Here is a 21,408-nt window from a genome sequence, read left to right on the forward strand (position 1 = left end):
TTGCTCCAGCCACCCTGAGGCCCTTACTGGAGCAGAAACTGAGTTATCACAGCTTTAGGGTTTCAGGCAGGAGCAACCCTTCAGTATTGCTCAGAGCTCAGCAGCTGCACAGGGAGAAAGCAGGGCACACATTAATGGAAAACTTTTATTAGAAAAAAATCCTTCAATAGACTGTTTCCTTTCTTCCTCTCCTATTCTTATAAGAAACATACTGTAGCTGAAACTTGCAAAATTCTGAAAAAAAGGTGACAGTTATTGTATAAAACTTACAAATCCCATTCCTACATGTGCTCAGGGACCTCTCCTGTCACAGGCTGCCCCATGGCAGGTATTCCTGGCTGTGAGAGAGGCTGTGTGCATGCAGGTGCAGCCAGCACGCTGGAAGGAGTCTGGGAAAAATAGCACTTGGTTGAGTTGTTTGTGAGGCCATGATGTGTTCTGTGACCTGTCACAGAGAACCATGTACAACCTGAGCTGGGAGATTTCTCTGCTGCCTCCCACAGCCCTGCTGGCTTTGGGGTGAAGCAAAATGTTCTCAGCCTAAACTGTGCTTTCCTTAACACTCATAGAAAATGCTGGTGTGAGCTAGAAGCCTCCCAAGCCCTTGGCTGGCAGCAGCCCAGTATTAAGACAAAATCAGTGGGAGAACGTGGTGGGTTAAATCTGCACTTCCCACTGCTCTGAACCTCCAAAGTCAGACCAGCACCAGCTGCATCTGACAGTAGGTGTACAGAGGCTCTAGCCAGTATAAATCCTATTTACAGGAAGTGCTAAAAAATTAATGTGAAAAATTCCAACTTGGTATGAAGCTTGCTGGTGCTGGGGTGAAGGTGCTGGGGACTCCCCTTCTCTGCCGCGGGAGTTAATCCGTCACTTCGCTGTAATAATATTTCTGGGCAGCGTCCGTCATCTTCCAGTCAGCAGCCCGGAACTCGATGATCTCCAGCAGCAGAAGCTGGGACAGGGAGCTGAGCCCCTCCTGCAGAAGGAAGCCATCTCGGAGGAGGGAGAAGAGCTCATCCATCCGCTGGGAATTCATCTTCTCCAGCTGCTCACCGATGCGGTGGAGCTGCAGGACCAAGCAGTCCACCTTCAGAAGGAAGAGCAGATGGCTGAACACAAAGCAATGGAGGCTCCTCTGCACCCCCTGGGCTGTGCTTTTTACAGGTCCTTGGCAGGACAACAGGCACATCAGCAGCTCTTCCCTGCACTCACCTCCTCCTCCTTCTGCAGGCTGTCGGGCTGTGCCAGCCGGAACAGGCAGTCGTACACAGGGTTCACCAGAGCCATCATGGGCATGTTGTTCACCTGCAAGGAGAGAGGAACATCGTCAGCCTGGAGCCAGAAAGGAGTCTGCAGCTATTTTAAATAGTTATTCCCTTGCTGCTCTCCAAAGGAGAATGGAGCAGGATTTAGCTGTGCTGTATTAGTGGGATTTACATCAGAGATCAGACATTTGAGTCTCCAGGAAGCAGAGGAGCTGAACAAATGATGTAAAAAACATCTATTTTTAAATGTAAGCAGGTAGTCGTGGGAAATATACCTGTTCCAACAGTATTTTTCCTGCCTGCAGCTCTACTTGCATCATTTTTACATCTACTCCAAGCAGGAATTCAAAGTACACACTGCACAAAGGCCTGAAGGCAAACTCCGTCAGCAAACCCCACAGCAACTAAACCAGTGCAATCTGGGACATCTGGGAGCAGGCAAATCGGGATTTCAAACACCAGGTACAAAATAAGGAAGCTGAGACTTTGTGACTGTTCCTGAAGACTTCCTCTGCTTCTCCAAGCCTGTAGGTAGCACCAGCCCTGGCAGCATCCTTGTGCGGAGAACCAGCTCTGGCCCCTGTGGTCCTGGGGCTCCGTACAACACGCACCCAACACTCCTGCCCTGGTATCCTGGGATGCCCAGGCCCTTCTGGCACTCCAGGCAGCAGCAGCTGGGTGCTCCTGCTCCAGCTCCTCACCCTCAGGTAGTCAAAGATGTTGCAGATGAAGGTGACGTAGCAGATCCAGGCCTGGAGCGAGCGGGTGCGCAGCTCCTCCCTGTCCTTGTACTCCTGCTGCAGCCGGTTCAGCAGGCTCCTCCGGAAGATGCTCTGGCCAACTTGTTTGCTCTCTGCCTATGAGCCCACAAAAGCAGGATGGAGGGATGAAACAGGGGTGCCAGAGGGGCAGGGGGATGCAGAACCACACAGATACCCTCCTGTGATTCCCGGAGAGGCAGAAAAGCTGCAACTCGCTGCCTGTGCCAGCCCACTGCTCCTCTGGATGCTGCCACTGCACGGGGCAAGTGGCAGGAGAGGAGAGGAGAGATGGCCAAGGGGTCAGAGCACATGGCTGGGGCAAAGCCCTTCCTGGCCCAGCCCAGGGACGACCCACACAACACAGCCCAGGTGTTTCACTGTCCAGACACGAGCTCTCACCTGGATGATGGTGTAACAGATGCGCCCAGCCTCCTTGCTGAACACACAGTCTTTGAGGGACTGGTCCACTATAATGTTGGCCACTTTTTCCAGGTCCACGTTACTGGGGTCTGCAGAGAAGAGAAATACTGTCAGGACGCAGCCATCTTTGGCCCCTGATTGCTCTGGGGTACCTGGAAAGCAACCAAGGTCTGTGCAGGGCACGGTACAGTCACGTTAAATGGTGCAGGAACTGGGTGGCAGAGGAGCTCATAAAAACCTGCTGACCTTTGAGGGCTGTTTTCAGCAGCTTCTGAGTCTCAGAGTCAAAGGACTGTATTTTGTACTCTTCTTTGCCTGTTTCCCCCATGACTGGTTTCCTCCAAGGGCAAGAGTCAGGGCAATGGATGAGCTAGTGACAGTCCCTGGGGAGGGAGCACACAGAGCTTAGTTGGACAGAGGCAAAGCTTCACCCATTTTCCATCTGGCAAATCCCAGGTAGTGCTGGAGCACAGGCTGTTTCCTGACAGCTCCCCACCCCAAGGAAACTCCTCTTTTATTAGGGCACCAACTCCAGCCCTAGATCCAGGCAAATCCTCATTCCCGCATCTTATAAATCCTTGTTTCCTACCAGCTGATGATAGAACTTCATCTTCAGAGTCTATATTTTTCTGATATGAGATATGTTACAGGCAAAGCAGACCCAAAATACACCTATCTCACCTCAGAATATTTCCCTGTGGCTGTATCACAGGGAAGCACACACTGCTCCCTTGGGCCTTTGAAACACCAATTCAGCTGCTTTCTTACAAAAATCTGGCAAGAATCAAAGCCAGCACAAAAGCATCCAACACATGCTCGCCAGAGCACCTCTCCTGCACCAGAGCCAGGCTCCCTCAGTTCCCAGCGCGGCACAGCAAACTCAGCAGCCAAATCCCCAACAGCAACAGCTCCCCTCTCATCCTTCTGCAGTCAAGCACTGCTCTGCAGCACCAACAGTGCTCCTAACTAGTCTCTAAATTGATTTTCTTCTGCTTCATGACACAATGAAGACAGCAAGAGAGTACGCACGGCACAGAGAGGAACGGCTTGCTCACACAGGATCTGCTGGATGGAAATGCAGGGCTGGCCAGACCAACAGCACAAACACGAGAAGGCAATCAGCCAAATGAGTTTTGCCAGCTCGTCGAAATTCCTCAGCCATTACTCACCCCTCTCTGCAAACAGGTCCCTACCCAGATCAAAGCCCAAGAGCCTTTAGGGGCATAGGACAGGTGCAGTGGGCAGACCCTTCACACGCAGCACAACAGTTACTCACAGCAGAGAGCAGCCGTGGGGTGACCACCTGCCGACACTGCTCTCGCAGTCAAAGCTCTCACCTACCCTGGGACCAGCACACGGGTTTCTTTCCCAGGTGGATTCACAAGCAGCTGGGTGCCTTCCGTGCCATGCCTAGTTGGCAAACACGTTGCTAGCCGACCTCTCGTCTCTCTGCATCTGGACTCATGCCATGCTGCACTGCCAGTGGAGCAGCCCGAGATCACCAGCAGCCCCGTGTCCCACCGGCAGCATCTCCACGCAGAAGGAACCTGGCGAGAGCTCAGTGCCTCACGCAGCACAGCGGGAAGCGCCCGAGCCCGTCTGGCAGCGTCTGTGCCGCCGCTGCCCAGCCCCTCTCCCGGAGCTTCCGTCCCCACGGCTCCCTGGGATGGCCACGGCTGTTTTGAACTGCTGTGCCAAATAACCCTGCCTAGAGCAAACCACAGCGTGTGAACACCGAGCCGGCCAGGTCTCGTCAGCACTAGAGACCCTGCTGCCAGCACCTCCTTGTCTGAAGGGCTGGTAGCAGTGGATGACACGGGCACCTGTAGGCACCGACTGCTCCTCTGCCACTGGCCCCTGCTAAACGAGCCGCCCCGGGGACTGACACAATTGGGGTCAGCACCCTCAATGTGCCGGTGATCCATCAGCTCAAGTGCCAGGGCACCTGTGACCCACGGGGTCACACCTGGCCGTATGGGCTGGACAAGTCCTGACCACTACAAGGAGAGGGAGAAGTGCAGAGTCTCCTCTGCCACCCCACAGTATCTGCCCCAGGGGCTCTGCCAGCCCCCGGGACCCCCATCCCATCCCCGCCGAGCCGCACGTGGAACCCCCAGCGCCGAGACGCCTCTTGCCCGGGGCAGCTGGACCACCGGAGCCGCCAGGAACCGCCGCCGCTGCCTCCCGTCGCTCCAGCCCTGCGGCCGGCACAAGCCCAAGGGCCACCGGACGGAGGGACAGGCGGATCCCGGGGAAAGCAGCCCCCGCGCTGCCCCGGGCCGGGCAGGGGGAGCCGGGCGCAGCCCCACCGACCTGCCGGCCGCCCCCGCTGTGTCCTCCGGCCGCCGGGGCATCGCCGGCACCTCCCGAGCCCCGCGCCCTCCCGGCACGGCCCAGGTTTCCTCTTAGGTCATTTCCTCGCCCGAGCCGGGGGAGGGACGGGCCGGGCCGGGCGGGGGAGTGGCGGCGGCTGCGGCAGCGCCACCGCCTGCGAGCGCCGGGGCACGGCGGGCTGAGCCCCGGGCACGGCTGAGCTCCGGGCACGGCTGAGCTCCGGGCACGGCGGGCTGAGCCCCGGGCACGGCGGGCTGAGCCCCGGGCACGGCCGGCTGAGCTCCGGGCACGGCGGGCTGAGCCCCGGGCACGGCGGGCTGAGCCCCCGGCACGGCGGGCTGAGCCCCGGGCACGGCCGGCTGCTCCTCGGGAAACTCCCGGGCTTCCCCGGGCACGGCCGGCTGCCCCTCCAGACACCCTCCCGCGCACGGCCGCTGCCCCCCGTTCCCCTGGGCACCCCCAGGCACGGCCGGCTGCTCCCGGGTGCCTCCCCAGACACCCCCAGGGCACGGCCGCTGCTTTTCCGACTCTCCCCCCCGCCCCCGGCAGGTCGCGGGCAGCACTCACCCCTCTGTCCCGGTCCCCCGCGGGGCTGTCCCGGCGCTCTACGGGTGATAACGGCGTGAATTCCGCGCTTCTCTCCGGGCCAGGGAAGGCTGCAGCCGAGTGGTATTAAAAAATGAGTAGGAAAAAAGTCAGGAAAGGGGAGATGCACTAAACCAACGCACTGCAACAAGAGCTGAGTATGGTATAACACACTTCACGTTTTTCCTCTCAAATCTCAACCATTTCACGAGGGAAGACCCCGCAGGGGGTGAAGCCTTCACAGCAGAGCAGCCAGGCTGCTGAAACCAGAGAATGGCTGAGGGAACACAGAACGGTTTGGGAACATTCTTGATAGCACTGCATGGCCTGGCTGAATACAAAGCCTGAACTCACCCACCGAGGGTGTGAGGCTCAGAACTGGCCACCACAGTTCCAAAAGCCCCTCCAGGACACAGCAGTGGGACTAGGCTGCACAAATCCCCCTTGGCTGATCCCTTTTGGTGCAGTTCTCAACAGCGATACCCAACACAGAGGGTACAGTTCTGCCTACTGCTGAGGAGCATCCACAAGCAGGCAGTGGGAAGAGAAATCCAAAAGGCTCCTGTTGCCCCACGCTCTGGGCCCTGATTATCCTTCCCTTCAGGAAGGCCACGTTGTTTCTGCGGGGTCCAGCATAGGCACAAAGAGGATAGGAATAAACCAACTGCAGCCAGACATGTAATAACAAAATATTTAATGTACCTTGTCTCAAAGGTAGGCACACACTGTGCGTGTTGTGCTCGGACGCTTTCAGGAAACAGCAGCTGCAAAATATCCACTCAGGCAACACAGCAAAATGCCACAGTTACAGTTTCTACATCACAAGAGAAACTTAAATCCAAATTAAATACGATCCATTCCAGTCCCGACTGTAAAACATTCATTTCTTGTCAAAAATGATGCTGTGCAGCTCTGGATGAGCATCCTGAGAGTGGGACTGTCCTAGGAAGTCGGTGAGGCAGCCAGCACTGCAGGAAGCAGCATGTTCCTCGCAGATCTTGTGCGTCCGAGGCCGGCTCAGTGCTGTGGTGGAGCTGCAAACAACCACGGCACAACTCCTCACCTGTGCTCTGCCTGCTAAGGAGCTTTTGGACGTTCTGATGGTAAAAGGCACGAGAAGAAAACAAACGCAACTGCTGAGCAGCTTGTGAGGTGAACTGCAGGCAAATCCCTGGTGATAGGATTAGCTTGGAAAGAAATCCCAATGGCCAAAAGTGGCCAAGTCTCACAGCGAGGCACTTGCTGCGTTGAGTCACTTCACACTAAAGGGAGGGCGCAGCTTCCAAGAGCAAATCTGTCCCAGCACATGGGAGAACATGGTGACCACAGATCTCTCACATCTCCTGCTCCTCTAATTCTAAGAAATTTAGCTCCTAACAGCATGCATTTTGGCAGAGCAGCATGACAAATAAGACCTGTCCTCCTAGTGCTTCATTCAGCTCAATCCCGCAGAGAAAACAACATTCCTCTTAGAGTGCTTTCCCCAGCAAAGTGCACATGAGAAATCTGTGAGGGACAGGTGCTGCTGATCAGAGGTGAGTGATGAAGTGACTGTTGGATGCAGCTCCTAACATTGCTGAGGTTTTCATGTCTTTCTCCCTCTCACTGGAAGCCCAGATGCCTTTATGGGCCTGCAATATTTGTGACTCGCAGCCCAAAGTCCTCCGACCAGGGAGTGTCTCTTCCACAGCCTGGGCCAGACAGACACAACTTGAACTCCCGCTGTGCCATCTGTTGGGTGGAGGCAAGCTCAGTTAATGCAGAGTGGAGGAAAAAACGACCCCAGAGAGGAAAAGCTGCTCCATACTCTCCAGCGCTGCCCTCTCTGTGGAGCAGCCAAGCTGCCCATGCCAGCATCACCCCAAGCTCCACAGAAGCCTCGAGGAACGTCATCTTAGCAGAGCACAGATCTTCCTGTTCTTTCCCCACTGCTGAGTTCCCAACCAGTTTCTCCCTATTTAGTGCAGTTTAACAGCAGCTCTTTGACATAAAGTGGAAAACAAGTCTTGCATGTTTAGACAGGACGGACGAGTCCCCATTTCCTAAGGAAGCCTAGGTCAGCACTGAACATTTTCTGCTGTGGCCTGTCCCTGCTAACCATGACGACATTCCTCTCACCAGCAACAAAAGACAATAACAAACCCAACCTGCTTGTGTCTGTTTTGAAAGGAGACATTTCTCTCCCTCAGAAGGGTGTCATGAGGCCGAGTTCATTACTCCTTATAATGTCTTTCCAACAACAGGTGAACAATAAACAAAGGCTAAACATTGTTATGAAGATTTTGAGGAATCTCAGCCTAAATAACACAGGAAAATGCCAACAGGATTGAGGTGCTTGGAGAAACTCACTCCACATTTTCTGCATTGTCTCCTCTAAACAAAACAGCCATTTTTAGAGTACATGCAGCTCTCTCTGCCTCTTTAAGACTCACATATTGGCCTTCTGCCTGACACTGACACTGCTCAATGAACTTAATTTTATGCAGCTCAGTCACCTGCAGTGAAACGGCCACTTTGTACTCCAAGATCTCAAACCCACAGCAGACACGAAGTTATTTGGCCTGGATTTGCAAGGAATTTCTCCAGATACCTCAGCCACCAGTGAAACAGCTGTTCTCTAAAAACAGCCTCTCACAATAGCTCAGGATAAGTGAGCAATGCTGATATGCTCAAAATCGCCAGAAGTTGCGTCAACGGAATGGAATTGGTCACACTGGAATTTGGCCAGACCATTTGGGATTAACACCCTGAATACTGCAAAAGAGCTGGGAAAAGCTCTGTGTTAAGAGAAGAACCATCAAACCATCCTCCAAATAACTGCAGTGCTCTGCCTTATCCACCCCTCGCAGATGACTAACGTGCTTTTGTGGGCAGGGTTCAGAACTCTGCCTTCCACACAGTCCAACCACACCCTGCTAGGCTTGAAAAAACACAGAATAAAAGAGGAGGAAGAAAGTAATTTTCCTCTTTTCCACTGTTACATAAATCAGTTGTTGGTAGGTTGTTGCGTTTTTTAACCTCTCATAAAACCTTTGAAACTCCAGAAAAAAAACCACTTTTCCATCTCTAATTCAATCATCCATGTGAAACACCACACTCAGCCAACCAATTCCCATTTGATGTTCATTCCTTTCACTTCAGCAAATCTTGTCAAAACATTTTCATCTGCTAGCACCAGTATGGGACTGAGGTTCTGAAATGTTGAGGCCACTACAGAAATACTTGCTAGACACAAACGTGCTCAAACGTGCTGTATTAAATAAATAATGATAAAAATACTACTAGTTTCCACAGGACTTTCCCTTCATTATTTAGAGTAATTATTTCTTAACTCTATACAGCATTTGTTTACTCACTGCTTTGAAGCAAAGAACCCTGAAGTAAGAATTGGGTTTGTGCGTTGAATCCCATCAGAGTGGGGCTCTTAATAATGCAGGTTTGCTTGTAAAAAGTGTGAGTGAGGTGCTGCAAACCTCTAAGAGATGTATGGCCACACACCCAGGAAGTGAAATGGGAATTCAGGATACAATCAAGCTGACTGGAGTTAAAGGAAGGACAAGTCTGGTCCACAGCATGATCAGAGAAGATGCTGTGTTTAAGATGACAGAGAATGCACAGCCAGCAAGCGGTGACCAAGAAGCAGCAGCTGGCAGCAAAGGAAAGGAAAACTGAAGGTCTGTGTACTAATGTGGCTTTACCTGACTTCACAGCAGCAGGACAGAGTGACCTGTACAACACTGAGACAAGAATCTGGTGCAAACAGCAGGCACAGAGCAAGGGAATAAAGCTGTGCAGATGCAGTGCTAGGAAGTGGTGTTTGGTTGGTTAAGCAGCACTAGGCTGGGCCAGGATCCCCTCTCTGGGATCCAGGGCGAGCTCAGGGATTCACCCACTTTATGGGTGCCTTTCCAGAGCACAGGCCTTGCTAGGGAGTGGTCTGTTGGTTCCCTCTCTCCCCAGTGAATGTGCACTGATATGAGAGGAGACAGAAGGGAAGTGCTCTGTTGAACGGCTTCCAGCCAAGCAGCTCAGTGTCTCCAGCAGAACTGCAGTCACCTTCTCCTTCTGCTTGGTCCCAGGAGGTGATTCCCCACAGGCTGGGGGAGCTCTGACATTTCCAACATGCTCGTGACAGAGCAGGGCCATCAGTCTCCCCTCCTGAGGAGAACAGCAGGCAGCCACACACATCCCTTTCAGCCTTCCTTCCTCCTTGTGCTCTCGGGGCTCTTCAGGGCACACAGGAGGCTGCAGAACAGCTCGTACCAAAAGAAGATGAGGCCAGTGGAGAAGGCAGCCTTCAGTAAGCTGGGAGAGAGGCCCTTGAAGAACCCACCTGGGCCCTCCTCTTGCATGATCTGCCTCATGCAGTCCAGGAGACCCCCGTACGTCCGTACCTGGGAGAGAAATGGCAATGAGGTTAAAAGAAAACTTCAGGACAAATGGAAAAAACCACAAAGATCTCCAAACTATACCACAGAAACATTATCTTGACATGCAGCCTGGAGATGCCTTTCTGGATAATATTAAAACTAACTGAAAGTTTCAGAGACAGTTTAGAGAGAGCAGGATAGAGGAAATGCAGACATTTAGTGTCAGCAATGGTTTATGCACATCATTCACTGAATGGCTGTAAAACCTCTGCATGCAACAACAGCATGACTAAATTTATGAAGGTTTGTGAAGTCATTATTTCAGATTGTGTGGCTGCTGTTTTCTATCCCCTTAACTCTCTAAGAAGGGACAATTTTTGAGTTTTCTGACAGAAAGAAAACACAGTTACATCACTTAGAAGTTTCCAAATTAGCTGTCTGCATGTCATTGTGTTACACTGTGCAGTTTTAACATCTTGTGACACATCAATGCTAAGAACAAATTCTGTATCTCACTGCAAGAGGAAAAGCATCCAATGCAATGGGCTGAGACATCCAAATCCTATTCCAGAATTTCTTACGGTACAGACTGATTTCCTTCTCAGATCCAAGGAATTTTAAGGAAAAGAGAAAATTTCCACTTTTCATGGAAAAAAGAGAAAGTTCCTTGAAAGATCTGTATTTGTCTTCAAGTGTATTTCAAGGTGGTAACAATGGTGCTAAAGAACACCAGAGTATTTAATTAGCTTTGAATTTCAGGCCATTCTCATACATAAGACACACGCTGAACACTTGGTGCCTATTCCTTGTGCCAAAATATTAATTGCAGAAGAGGAGCCTGACAGCCAAGTGACCCCAGCACAGAGTCAGTGTCATCCTCTGCTAGTAATTTGGTTCTGGATCAGAAATACCAAGCTGCAACTAGAAAAGTAAAAGTAAATCAAAACCCCCTTTGCCTGCCTGACTCACCCCCAGCTCCAAGACACAGCTGATGGAGAGGGATGACAAGCCAGAGCACAGGTATGTTGGACAGTGTCATAAAATAAACCCAGTATGTTCATGCATAAATTCACATTATTAACGAGACCAATGCTCAGTGGCAGCTCCCAACCCAAACATGAACTCCACAGGTACCACTGGTGGATTGTCACTGCATTCCAGTGCACTGGACCAGCTCCATTCTCAGGAAAATCCACCACTTCCATAATTTCTCACCTGCCCAAAGGCTGCCCGAGCGTCCTCAAAGCCACCCACTTGCAGTCGCTTTTTGACCACATCCAAAGGGTACGTGAGGGTTTTGCTGATGACTCCAGCACAGCTGCCACAAACAAGGTTTTTAACATTGCCTGAGAAGCAAAAAAAGAAAATAATAGCAATGAGGGAAAAGAGAGGATTAGCAGGGAATTCTGATTAAAGATCATACAAGGTAAGTTAAAAATCACTTTTCACAAGAAGTAAGGTCAAAAAAGTCCTTTGAAGTTACATCACCTCTTCTGCATGGTTTGGGCCAAAGAATCTCAAGCTGTATTTTTTCAGGCTTGCAGTGTCTGTTGGAATCAGAGGACCAGCTCCTCTTGGTCCATTACATTGACTAATGGTTTTGCTCTGCTCAAAAAACCCCAATCTCCAGTCACCAGACAACTTGCTGCCAGTGGACGGAAAAGTTTTCATGCCCCGCCCCAGTAAAAGCCTGATCACTGGAAATCTTGCACCCCTGACTGCTCAGGCTGATTTATTCTGGATTGGAATGTCACAAGCTGACACTGCCTGATGATTTCAGAGGCTTGTGGGAAAGGAGTTCTGTATTAGACTCTTTCCTGACAAACACGAGCCCCCAGCACAAAACCACCACCAGCCTCTGCCACCTAAAATTAAATATGCAGACATGATATTGAAAAGTCTAGTTCCTCTGCTGAAGAGATTTCATTGAGGAACAAAGCCACGCTGCTGCTGCATCCCTCTCTCTCAAAGAGGAACAGGTATCCAGAACTGCCAAGATGACAGGTTGCATCAGGATGAGGTTCTCTTGCAATGGAGCTAGCAACCAACATAAAAACATCAAATCAAGAGCCTAGCAGCTTTAAAGAAGACTAAATAAATCCTCTTCTCTAAGAGCTGTGCTGGAATTTGCAGGCAGATGTACTAAGGAAATCCAAGAGTCCTGTCCCCACAGCACTAATGAAACAGAGAAGGGTTATGCCAGCACTGTCTTCCCACAGTATCAGTAACGTGACACTGCTCAAGAAAGAGCACCTAGCCTGTGACACTTCACTTTCCCATCCACCCACTTCCATCACGGTTATTCCACAATGGAAGCTGTTTGTGAACTCCACTGGACTTAATGTGGCATTTCGGTGCAGAGCTAAGAATGAGAGGTGGGAAATTGAGATACTTTTCAGATGTTGCACCAAAAAACGTGAAAGGACTAACAGAGCTTACATCATCCTCTTTCTCTCCTGACTGCAGCCATCACTGTCCCAAGTTCCTACCTCCATTCTTTCCTTCAGCTGGAATCACACATTTGGAAAACTGCTGCAGGATGTTGTAGAAGAAGAACTGGAGACCAGCATATGGGAAGATAGCAACGAGTGTGGGGGTCAAACCTCTGTAGAAAGTCCGAGGCCCTTCTGTCTGGTACATGGTCACCACTGCATGGCGAAGGTTGCGGTAGATCTGGACAACAAGGAAGAGGCTGAGTGACTCTCCAGTGAACTTAAAAACAGCAAACCAACCCACTGCCCAAAATACAACTGACTGTCTTCAGCACAAAGTGATGAACAAGGTGATTTTCCACACCCTCAGTGTTCTCTGCTAAGCCCTTGTGACTTAGAAGAAATAAGGCATAGAGCTGAGTCCTGAGACCAGCTACATCACAGACAGGATTATTTTTCTTTTAACAGCACTTAACTCCTGCAACACAGTTCATATACAGGCAAAGTACAGAAATGGCTCTGGTAAAAATCGATCTCATTATTACAGACCTATTTAGCACAGAGACCAATTTTTGTGTAAATAAGAACATGAAGCACAGGTGAAAGGTGACTGGTTTCAAGTATCATCCCCATCATTATCTAAACATGACTCTCTGCATGTGGAAAGTTTCAAAAATGCAATGTTCAACACCCTGGGGAGTGGGTTCTATAAAAGGTCAACAGCGAAAGCAAAACTGAGTTATCCTGTTAAGGACAGTTTCTCCTTTCTGGATCACCTGTGAGGCTCAGAAGCAGCAAAACACAATTAGGAAAGCTGTGTCAACAGCACACAGGATAACTGGGCAACAGTGCAAACACTGCCCATAACAGCACCTGCTCCTTCATTTTAACCCACATGCTGTATGTACTTTCAAACCTCCTGCATCTTCAGACCCGTGAAATATTGCCACTGCCAGGGATGACAGTTCCAAGACGAATGCTAAGCCTCACCTTTGGCTCACCCTGGGCAGCAAAGCGGGTGCGCAGCATGTCCACAGGCTGGACTGCGACCGTGGCTGTGCAGGCAGCCAGGCCCCCGCACACCAGGTGCACCAAGGAGTCACGGGCGTTGAAGGAGGTGACGTTGTGCACCAGCTCTGTCAGGCTCTCAAACACCATGAACTTGCAGAAACAAACGCACACTGGTCAGGAAGCCGATCCTTATGACTCACAGGTCTCCCACTCTCATTTCACCAAGAGCTCCACCCCCCCACTTGTTACCACCTTCTCTGTCCTTCAAAAGTCCTCCCCAACTTGCAACGTGTAAAAATACCTAAGCAGCCCGGGGAATGCTTGGGATACTCTAGTGTCTAACACTTCTGCTAATTCTTGCATTTAGAATCGTGAAAAACTCATTTTAATGTTCTATGTATCCAGAAGAGTGTTGCCATGTCACAAATACGCAGTCCTTTATCCTTTCAGCCACTGCTCCTAAAACTGTTGTTAATGTTTACAAACTAAGCATAACAATGCTGTGTAAAACACCCTCATCAGCTTCACTGATTTTTTCCTAACAAGCCCTTAAGGTGGACAGCATGACCAGAAGCAAAATACTGCCCAGGCCTAGGGCATGAACAGCTAAGCCAAGTGGCAGGAGCAGAGAAGGTTTATCTACGATACCAGATACAGACAGAGTTCAGTTTGCTCTCGCTGTGCTCCAGTCTGTTCAGCAATCTCAGGAATATTAACTTAGGAATTATACACCAGTTTTAGACAGCTACACATCCTTCCCACTCCTGAACACAGATGGTCTGAGGGAGCAGAGCAGCGTCCTGTGTACATACACTTTGCCCAGGCGATGCCTGGTCCCCTCACCTGAACAGCTCCAAAGCCAACAGAAAGGAACTGAGCAGGAACATGGCCCTTCCAGAAGGCTGTCAAGCCCTCCTCCCGGAAGATGCGCTGCACAGCTTGCAGGATGCCGTGGTACTTGGCTGCGGGGTTTCTGGAGGAGAGCTGCTCGATCTGGAGCTGGAGGAAACGGGAGAAAATATTTTCAATGTCACCCTTCAACATTGGTTCAAGCGTCCAGTTCAGGAATTCACAACCCTGTCAGCCAGCCAATGCTAAGGGATGACATTCTGCCCTCCCACAGAATCAGAGTCAAGATCTGATTGGGATGTTATTTATGAAGGGCTCTAAAAGGATAAAAATGTCCATGAACACAAAGAAACAGGAGGGATGATGGTGAAACTCAGTCAGATAGTGGAAGTCATTCACAAAAACAGAGAAGAGAGCGAACTATGAGAAACACAAGATTCCATTCCCACACAAGTTAAGTTATATAAATAGAAGTGGTGGACACAAGATAGCCCTAATTCCTTGCATAACCTGTACACAACGTAGGTGAAGGCTGACGAGCGGATTTAGTGCTCTCTGGCTGCACAAGTGACCTGTTCACCCAGGATACGATCAGCTCTGCTCCCTGACAGGCTCATCCATCCTTGCCCCAGGGCACGCCGCGAGTCAGGTACCTGAAAGCGGATCTTGAGGACATCCAAGGGGCTGACAAGGACCCGAGTGACCAAGCCAGACGCTGATCCTGCTGCAGCCGCTTCCGCCGTAGACACGCACTTGGCTTCGGGGTCGTAACCCACCATGCCTGCCGGCTGTCCTCAGCCTGGCAGGGGCACAGGGGCAGTGATTCCTCCCACACCGAGCCGACAGCCTCTCCCCCTTCACAGAGCCCCCATCCCACAGCCCCCTCACGCCAAGGCCCACAGCCCCCTCCTCACTCCAAACCCCCTCCTCACCCCATGGGACACACAGACGCCCCTCTCCACCCCTCCCTCTGCCCCGCAGCTGCCGGCCCCGCCCGTGGCCGCCACCGGCGGGGAGTCCAAGCCCAGCCCGGTGGGACCGGGGGTGTCCGGCCCTGGGCCGCCCCGCGCCGCGCCTCACCCGCCGCCGCCAGCTCCGCACTGCGCCTGCGTGCCGCGGGGGCCGCTGGGAGATGTAGTCCCGGGAACGGCGCCCGCGCCGGCCCCGCCCGGAGTCCGCGACACGCGCGGGATGGGGCGTTCGTTCACGGAACCACGGGATCTACGGGGCTGGAAAAGACCTGAGACCATGGAGTCCAGCCTGTGATCCGACACCACCTTGCCAGCCAGACCATGGCACTGAGTGCCACATCCAGTCTTTCCTTAGACAGCTCCAGGGACGGTGACACCTCCCTGGGCCGCCCGTTTCAATGTCTAATCACCCTTTCCATGAAGAAATTCCTCCTGATCTCCAACCTAAAGCTCCCCTGGTGCATCTTATGTCCTCCTGTCACTTGTTACCTGGGAGAAGAGCCTGACTCCCACCTGGCTGCACCCTCTTGTCAGGGAGTTGTAGAGAGCAAGGTCACCTTGATCTTCCCTTCTCCAGGTTAAACAACTCCAGCTCCCTCAGCCACTCCTCATCACACTTGTGATCCAGACCTTTCCCCAGCTCCCTCAGCCACTCCTCATCACACTTGTGATCCAGAACCTTCCCCAGCTCCCTCAGCCACTCCTCATCACACTTGTGATCCAGAACCTTCCCCAGCTCCCTCAGCCACTCCTCATCACACTTGTGATCCAGAACCTTCCCCAGCTCCCTCAGCCACTCCTCATCACACTTGTGATCCAGAACCTTCCCCAGCTCCCTCAGCCACTCCTCATCACACTTGTGATCCAGACCTTTCCCCAGCTCCCTCAGCCACTCCTCATCACACTTGTGATCCAGACCCTTCCCCAGCTCTGTTGCCCTTCTCTGGTCCCACAAGCCAGGGCTGCGAGAGGGGAAGGTCAGCACACGGCACACACAGCCCTCACCACTGCTCCTGCCAGCACCACACACCAACAAACCTTCTCTTGTCCCTATAGCACAGGGGAAGCAAGATTCTGAGCAACCCAAGGTACAGTAATTCACCACTTCGAGCAACATGTTCTGTTACAGCATTCCAAAAAAAGCTGAGCGCTTCAAGCCACACCGTGAATTTTCCACAGTGACTTCTGGCACGAAAAAAGAGAAAGAACTAATCATAGGAATATCCAGGCATTTCCACCATGACATCATCAGTATTTAAGCATAATAACTAAGAGCAACTGTTAAAAAACCACTCAAAACTCCCATGTGGGCCTTTTCCTATTGTATGTTAAAATTGACTGTAACATTCACGCCCCCAGGCACTTTCTGACCATTTACAAAGGCTGGGGAAAAGCTGCAGAGAGCTGCCCACACACCTTGTTAGCACAACAGAGCCATTCTTCCTTCGGTAACAGAAGTGAAAACAATCTGCAGGGCCCTGATAGAGCAGAGCCAAAACCACAACAGCCTGAGCCTGGCTGCTGTGCTTACATCAGCCCAACATCCACCTCCCCCTTTTAGCAAAAGGCTCCAGAAGTGTCTGAACTACAAGCTCAGTCATACCTCGGTCAGTTAACTGAAAATAACAGACAGATGCTCAAGTGAAGAATTCAATGTATATTTATTATTCACAGTTAATTACTATCTACCAAATGCTGCTGCAGAGTTAAAGGATTAAGTACATAGGCCTTTTTTTTTATTTAAACACGGAATTTTTTTTTAATATATATACACACACAAGACATATGTCTGCAAGGCTGCATGATATACACCAATTCCAAAATAAGGAAACAATCAAATGGTCCAGGTGTAGAATGCCATAGATTCCTTTTCCAATCACTTTACAAAGTGGGAAGAAAGTGAGTGACAGCTAGCAAGGAGAGGGGGAGAAAGTAATACTCTACAGGGTAGCTCTCTCTTTCATTTGCTGGAAAATTAAAGTGTAAGGCAGAGTCCATCTCATGAGTAAAACTTTTGTAACACTTAGTACAAAAAAAGGCACCCTCCAACAAAAGATTGCCCGTGCTGAGGCAGGGCGGGAGGAGATCTCCGCTGCAGGTTGGGATGCGTTGGTGGGGTGAAGGGATCCAGCCAAACGGCCACCGAGGGAAAAAACGCAACTGAAGATTGGCACAGAGAGCGCTGCGGGCTGATTGCTTTCCTTCTGTCCAATTCAATGTCACACTGCTCTGGCGAGGAGCAAAGGGCCACCAGAAACGCCCCGGGGGTGCAGGGTGGGGAGAACAGTCACACACAGCCTGCTGTGAACGGGAGCGGGCGGGGAGCTACTTCAACAGGAACACTGACCTGAGGAAGGAGGAGAGACTGAAGAACGGGGATGCCAACTCCACTTCTCAAGAGCAACGACTGCAAATACTGCCTATCCAGGCCGAGGAGACAGGCTGATCACATGCATCACGTAGAAACATCCACTAAGAGCGTAAAGTTTTTTTCAAGCACTATTTCTTGAGGTTTCTCTGCATTATGAAGTTTTCCACCAAAGGAATGTACATTTTGTAGGACATCTCAGGCCTATTATTTCTCAAATTCCCCCCTTAACCCTCCCTCCCCAAAATATTCTTCCTCATTTTCCCTGACCATAACTTTCCCCTTTCTCTTACTTCTTCTGAGGCTCCTGGTTGCAGCTCTCCACCTCTGAGCAGCCTAAGTTGCCACTTGAATGCCTTGATTTTATTTTCCTTGGAATAAGGGAAGTTGAACAATAAGACAAATCTGAAGATTAAAGCTCCATCTCTGTTTGTAGATTTTTCTCAAGTGTCCATTGATAAAACCACCCTCCTTTGCCCCCTTCCCCCAAAGTATTTATTTACACATAGGCAGAAAAAAAAACCCCTCTGAAAAGCTCTGGACTGTCCTTTTAACTTAAAAAATAATAAAAAAGAAAATAAGGGAAAGGCACTATGGAAAAAATTACAGAATGTGCTCAACCGTACACCTTTAAGAAAAAACAAAAAAGCTGTCAGCACAGCATTAATAGACTTCAGTTGTATGTTGGAGTTTCTCAAAGCAGCTCTGTGACTCAAAAGAAAAAAACAGAACGAAAAGCCACACAACTCTTCTCCCTTCCTCTGTTTGGAAGCTGCTGAGCTTCAGAAGAAAGTGCCAAAGGAGAAGAGACAATAAAAATTAGATTAACACCTCATCTTTCCCAGGCAAGAAATGCTGAATGTTGAAGGCAAAAGCAGAGACTGATGATTTTTGTTTTTTTTTAAAGGCAGGACTGTAGATTTGGTTCTTCTCTCATGTCCCTTCATGTCAAATGAAGACCGTTTGCAGAGAGAGAAAATACCAGCAGAGTTTCTCCCTTTTCCTTTAACTGCATGGCTAGGACTTTATATGGCATTAAAACTTCATGCACTGATGGACAGAGGAGGAGGGGGAAACAAGAAGAGTTGTGGTGGTGAGACCTTAAGTGACCTTAAAACACTCATTCGCAACAAGAGTGAATAAAGGGGGATAACCCAGGAGCAGCTGAGGAAATTTGTTATTTTCATTTTTTTCTCTCTCTCTCCTTTTTTATTTCCTTTTTTTTTTTCTTTAAGATAAGTTTTGGTGTGTAAGTTGAACTCTTCCCCCCCGCCCCTGAAGTTCCGTACGGAGGGAAGGAGGATCACCTCACGGTGAAAGGTGACTCTGGTTTTACCGCCGTGTGATTTTTAGGTCACTGGCTGCAGTTAGGCTCTGTATGTGTATTTACTGTTTCTCTGGTTTCCTTAAATAATCTCTAATATTTATCTCTAGATGTTCCGGTTCACTGGGGTCACGTAGTTGCGTGGGAACATGCCCGTCTGTCCACGGCACGCTCCCTTCCACCAGTTGGGGTCAGAATTGTCAAGGACTTGGATAAAGTCTCCGCGATGGAAGCCCAGCTCTCCTTCCTCTTGGGGATCAAAATCAAACAGAGCCTGAACGTATGTTGGTTGCTGAAAGGGGAAAGAGAAACATACACACAGTGAGAATCACCCACGGCACTCCAGGCACCTGCTCCCGCAGGCAGGAGCTGCCCTTACACCACAGTTTAACAATAAACATTTGGGCTGTTCCCTTCCCCTACAAGCCAGCTGCCAACAGCTGCAACAAGGTGCTAAAACAGCAAAGCACAGGCTATAGAACACCTCAGAAAAAAGTCAAGTTTCTGTGAAAGAGCTGAAATAGAGCAGATGATTCTGATGTTTTTCTAGTATTTTTCATTCTGTGGCCTACTGTAAATCTGTGTTCTACTGCAATACAATAGTCTCTGCTGCTTACTTGTCCTACTGACAGCACAAATATTACTGACCTACACAAAGTTCCCCCTAAAAACTGGATGTTGATATTTTACACATTTTTCTTAACTCTTCTGTCACAGAACATTTTGCCTGGTCAGCAAGTCTTCCATTCTAAAGGAAAAGCTAACAGTTCATTTAAAATACATTTGCAGCCTTAAGTGTGAGGCCAGGAAGGTCTCTTCATGGTTGATCTTTTCAGCCAGCTGTTTTCTCACCCTCTGTTTATCCCTGACCTGGCAGTGCAGAGCCAGGTGCTGAGTTCAGACAAACTGTGACAAAGTTGCCTGTGGCACCTGCAGCAGCACCAATTCCACACCCCTTGTCTTCAGGCTAGAAACAGAATGCTGTATGAGGAAGCAAAAGGATTTATCCAGAACTGACAAAAACATGCAGTTACATGAAATACAACACTCTGATTGAGCTGGGAAATAGAACAAAATAAAGAGTTGGATATACAAAAGCTACTCTGCTGGCACTTCACAACAGTTTCTGGAGTCTCTTCACACTGGCTAGATCCAAACTAGAGATGCTCCATATGCTGTAACCACCTCTTCAGGAAAGGCCAGTATCAAAGCCTCACTGAGAGCTGCACTTCTGGCTGTGATCAGGTATAAATCAGAACAGCATCACAGAATTGTTTAGGTTGAAAAGACCTCTAAGACCACCAAGTCCAACCATTAACCCAGCACTTCCCTATCCTTTCTGACTGTGCCCTGTAACAGGAGTAAATCCATTTTTAATTCACAGCAATCAGATTACCTTCCTGCAACAGAATCCACAAACGTTACAACAAGCCAAATGTTCAAGCAGCAACAATAATTTTGCCTCAACTCAAGGGAGACCAGGAGTGCAGACAGGCTTTGCACAAGAATGCCGTTTATTTACCAGTATAATTTTGACTGCAGGATCTAAAGATACACTTACAAAGGTAAAAAAATGTCAGTCAGCTTCTGTCCATCCCTATCCATTCACTCTGAAATGCAATCCCACTTCAGAATGTGGTTGCAATAGCCTGAGCAGAGCACTCTGCAGGGACACTTCTCTTACCTGTGGCACCTGCTCAATGTCCCGGAGAAATATTTGCTGGTTCCTGGAGACAGATGTGGATCTGTGATAATCTACCAGCTCGTTCAAAGAATTGAACTTCACCACCCAAAGGAAATACTTGCCAGCCCCATCTCTAAGCACCTTGAAGTGCTGCACATCATTTCCAAACCTGTGTGGAAAGAATGAAGAACACAAAAGAGCACATTGTTAGCCACAGAGAACTCCTTTTGGGATCATCAGCACAGAGTTTAGAACAAAAAGGTCCTTCAGGGCACAGTGAAAACTGTCAATGACATTGATACCATAGATGTAATCCCACAGCTGGCATCACTTCTCAATGTATGTTACTTCTCAATGTATGTTACATATGCCGTCGCCTGTGTCTCTGAAGATGGTGCAGAGAATCCCAAGGACAAATGCCATGGCCTTTGCAAGGTCACAGTAACACAGCTGCCATGGTGCCTTCCACTTTACATCCCCAAACACAGGTTGCCACTCAAGCACAAGCACTTTGGTTTAGCTCTTCACACCCAGCAGTTTCACAACTGACTCGAGCCACTTTCAGTCTGTGCTACTCTTGCCATGGTTCTCTGCTTCTCAGTCCCAGTCCCTCCCTCCCACAGCACCACTGGGTACGTGCAACAATGCAATGCATAAGCACCAGTCCCATTATAGGCAAATTCCTGGGAAAACACTGCCACGGGGAGCGTAGGATTGGCTCCTCTGGCAACCAGCATGGACTTGTGCAAAGGGCTCTCTTATGAAACAAAAGAACCTCTCTGGTCCTTAAAAAAAGAAACCCCAAAATAAAATATAACAAAAAAAAAACCCCTCAAGCCCCAAAATGTTCAAAGATGCTGCTGCACACATAAACCAGCAACTTCATTTCTGTGTTAACAATTTTTTCCGACAAACGGTGGCATTCAGTTGAAGCTACATTTCCAATGGTTTTACTCTGAATAAAGAGGAACTCTGGAGAGGTCCACTGGGATTTTCCAGATGAATGGCACATTGGTATTTTTACTTCAGCC

General features: G+C 49.8%; 3 protein-coding genes across 5 annotated transcripts in view; all 3 read right to left on the reverse strand.

Moving 5' to 3' along the window:
• Positions 1–127: 127 nt before the first annotated feature.
• Positions 128–2,779, reverse strand: MIF4GD (MIF4G domain containing). The gene is made up of 5 exons (XM_069032369.1): positions 2,696–2,779; positions 2,429–2,538; positions 1,970–2,125; positions 1,216–1,308; positions 128–1,090 (listed from the first exon to the last, which is right to left on the reverse strand). The coding sequence occupies exons 1-5, from the start codon at positions 2,775–2,777 to the stop codon at positions 863–865; spliced, it is 669 nt and encodes a 222-aa protein (XP_068888470.1). The 5' UTR covers positions 2,778–2,779; the 3' UTR covers positions 128–862.
• On the reverse strand, positions 2,746–14,877 carry SLC25A19 (solute carrier family 25 member 19). Of its 2 annotated transcripts, XM_069032368.1 has the most exons (9): positions 14,684–14,877; positions 14,025–14,180; positions 13,161–13,331; positions 12,228–12,411; positions 10,954–11,084; positions 9,425–9,762; positions 6,071–7,099; positions 5,351–5,439; positions 2,746–2,832 (listed from the first exon to the last, which is right to left on the reverse strand). In XM_069032368.1, the coding sequence occupies exons 1-6, from the start codon at positions 14,807–14,809 to the stop codon at positions 9,562–9,564; spliced, it is 969 nt and encodes a 322-aa protein (XP_068888469.1). In that variant the 5' UTR covers positions 14,810–14,877; the 3' UTR covers positions 2,746–2,832; positions 5,351–5,439; positions 6,071–7,099; positions 9,425–9,561. The 2 variants fall into 2 exon arrangements, with proteins under 2 accessions (XP_068888469.1, XP_068888468.1); XM_069032367.1 differs by having other exon boundaries at positions 6,071–9,762.
• Positions 14,878–16,643: 1,766 nt separating this feature from the next.
• The window catches only part of GRB2 (growth factor receptor bound protein 2), a 50,355-nt gene continuing 45,590 nt past the window's right edge, over positions 16,644–21,408 (reverse strand). For both annotated transcript variants that reach the window (XM_069032303.1, XM_069032304.1), the window contains exons 5-6: positions 20,378–20,546; positions 16,644–18,985 (exon numbers count right to left, since the gene is read on the reverse strand). In XM_069032303.1, coding sequence (XP_068888404.1) covers positions 18,800–18,985; positions 20,378–20,546 — 355 coding nt within the window. In that variant the 3' untranslated portion in view covers positions 16,644–18,799. The remainder of the gene's footprint in view (positions 18,986–20,377; positions 20,547–21,408) is intronic.

Source organism: Aphelocoma coerulescens, chromosome 18 (assembly GCF_041296385.1).
Source record: "Aphelocoma coerulescens isolate FSJ_1873_10779 chromosome 18, UR_Acoe_1.0, whole genome shotgun sequence".
Classification (NCBI taxonomy): Eukaryota; Metazoa; Chordata; class Aves; order Passeriformes; family Corvidae; genus Aphelocoma; species Aphelocoma coerulescens.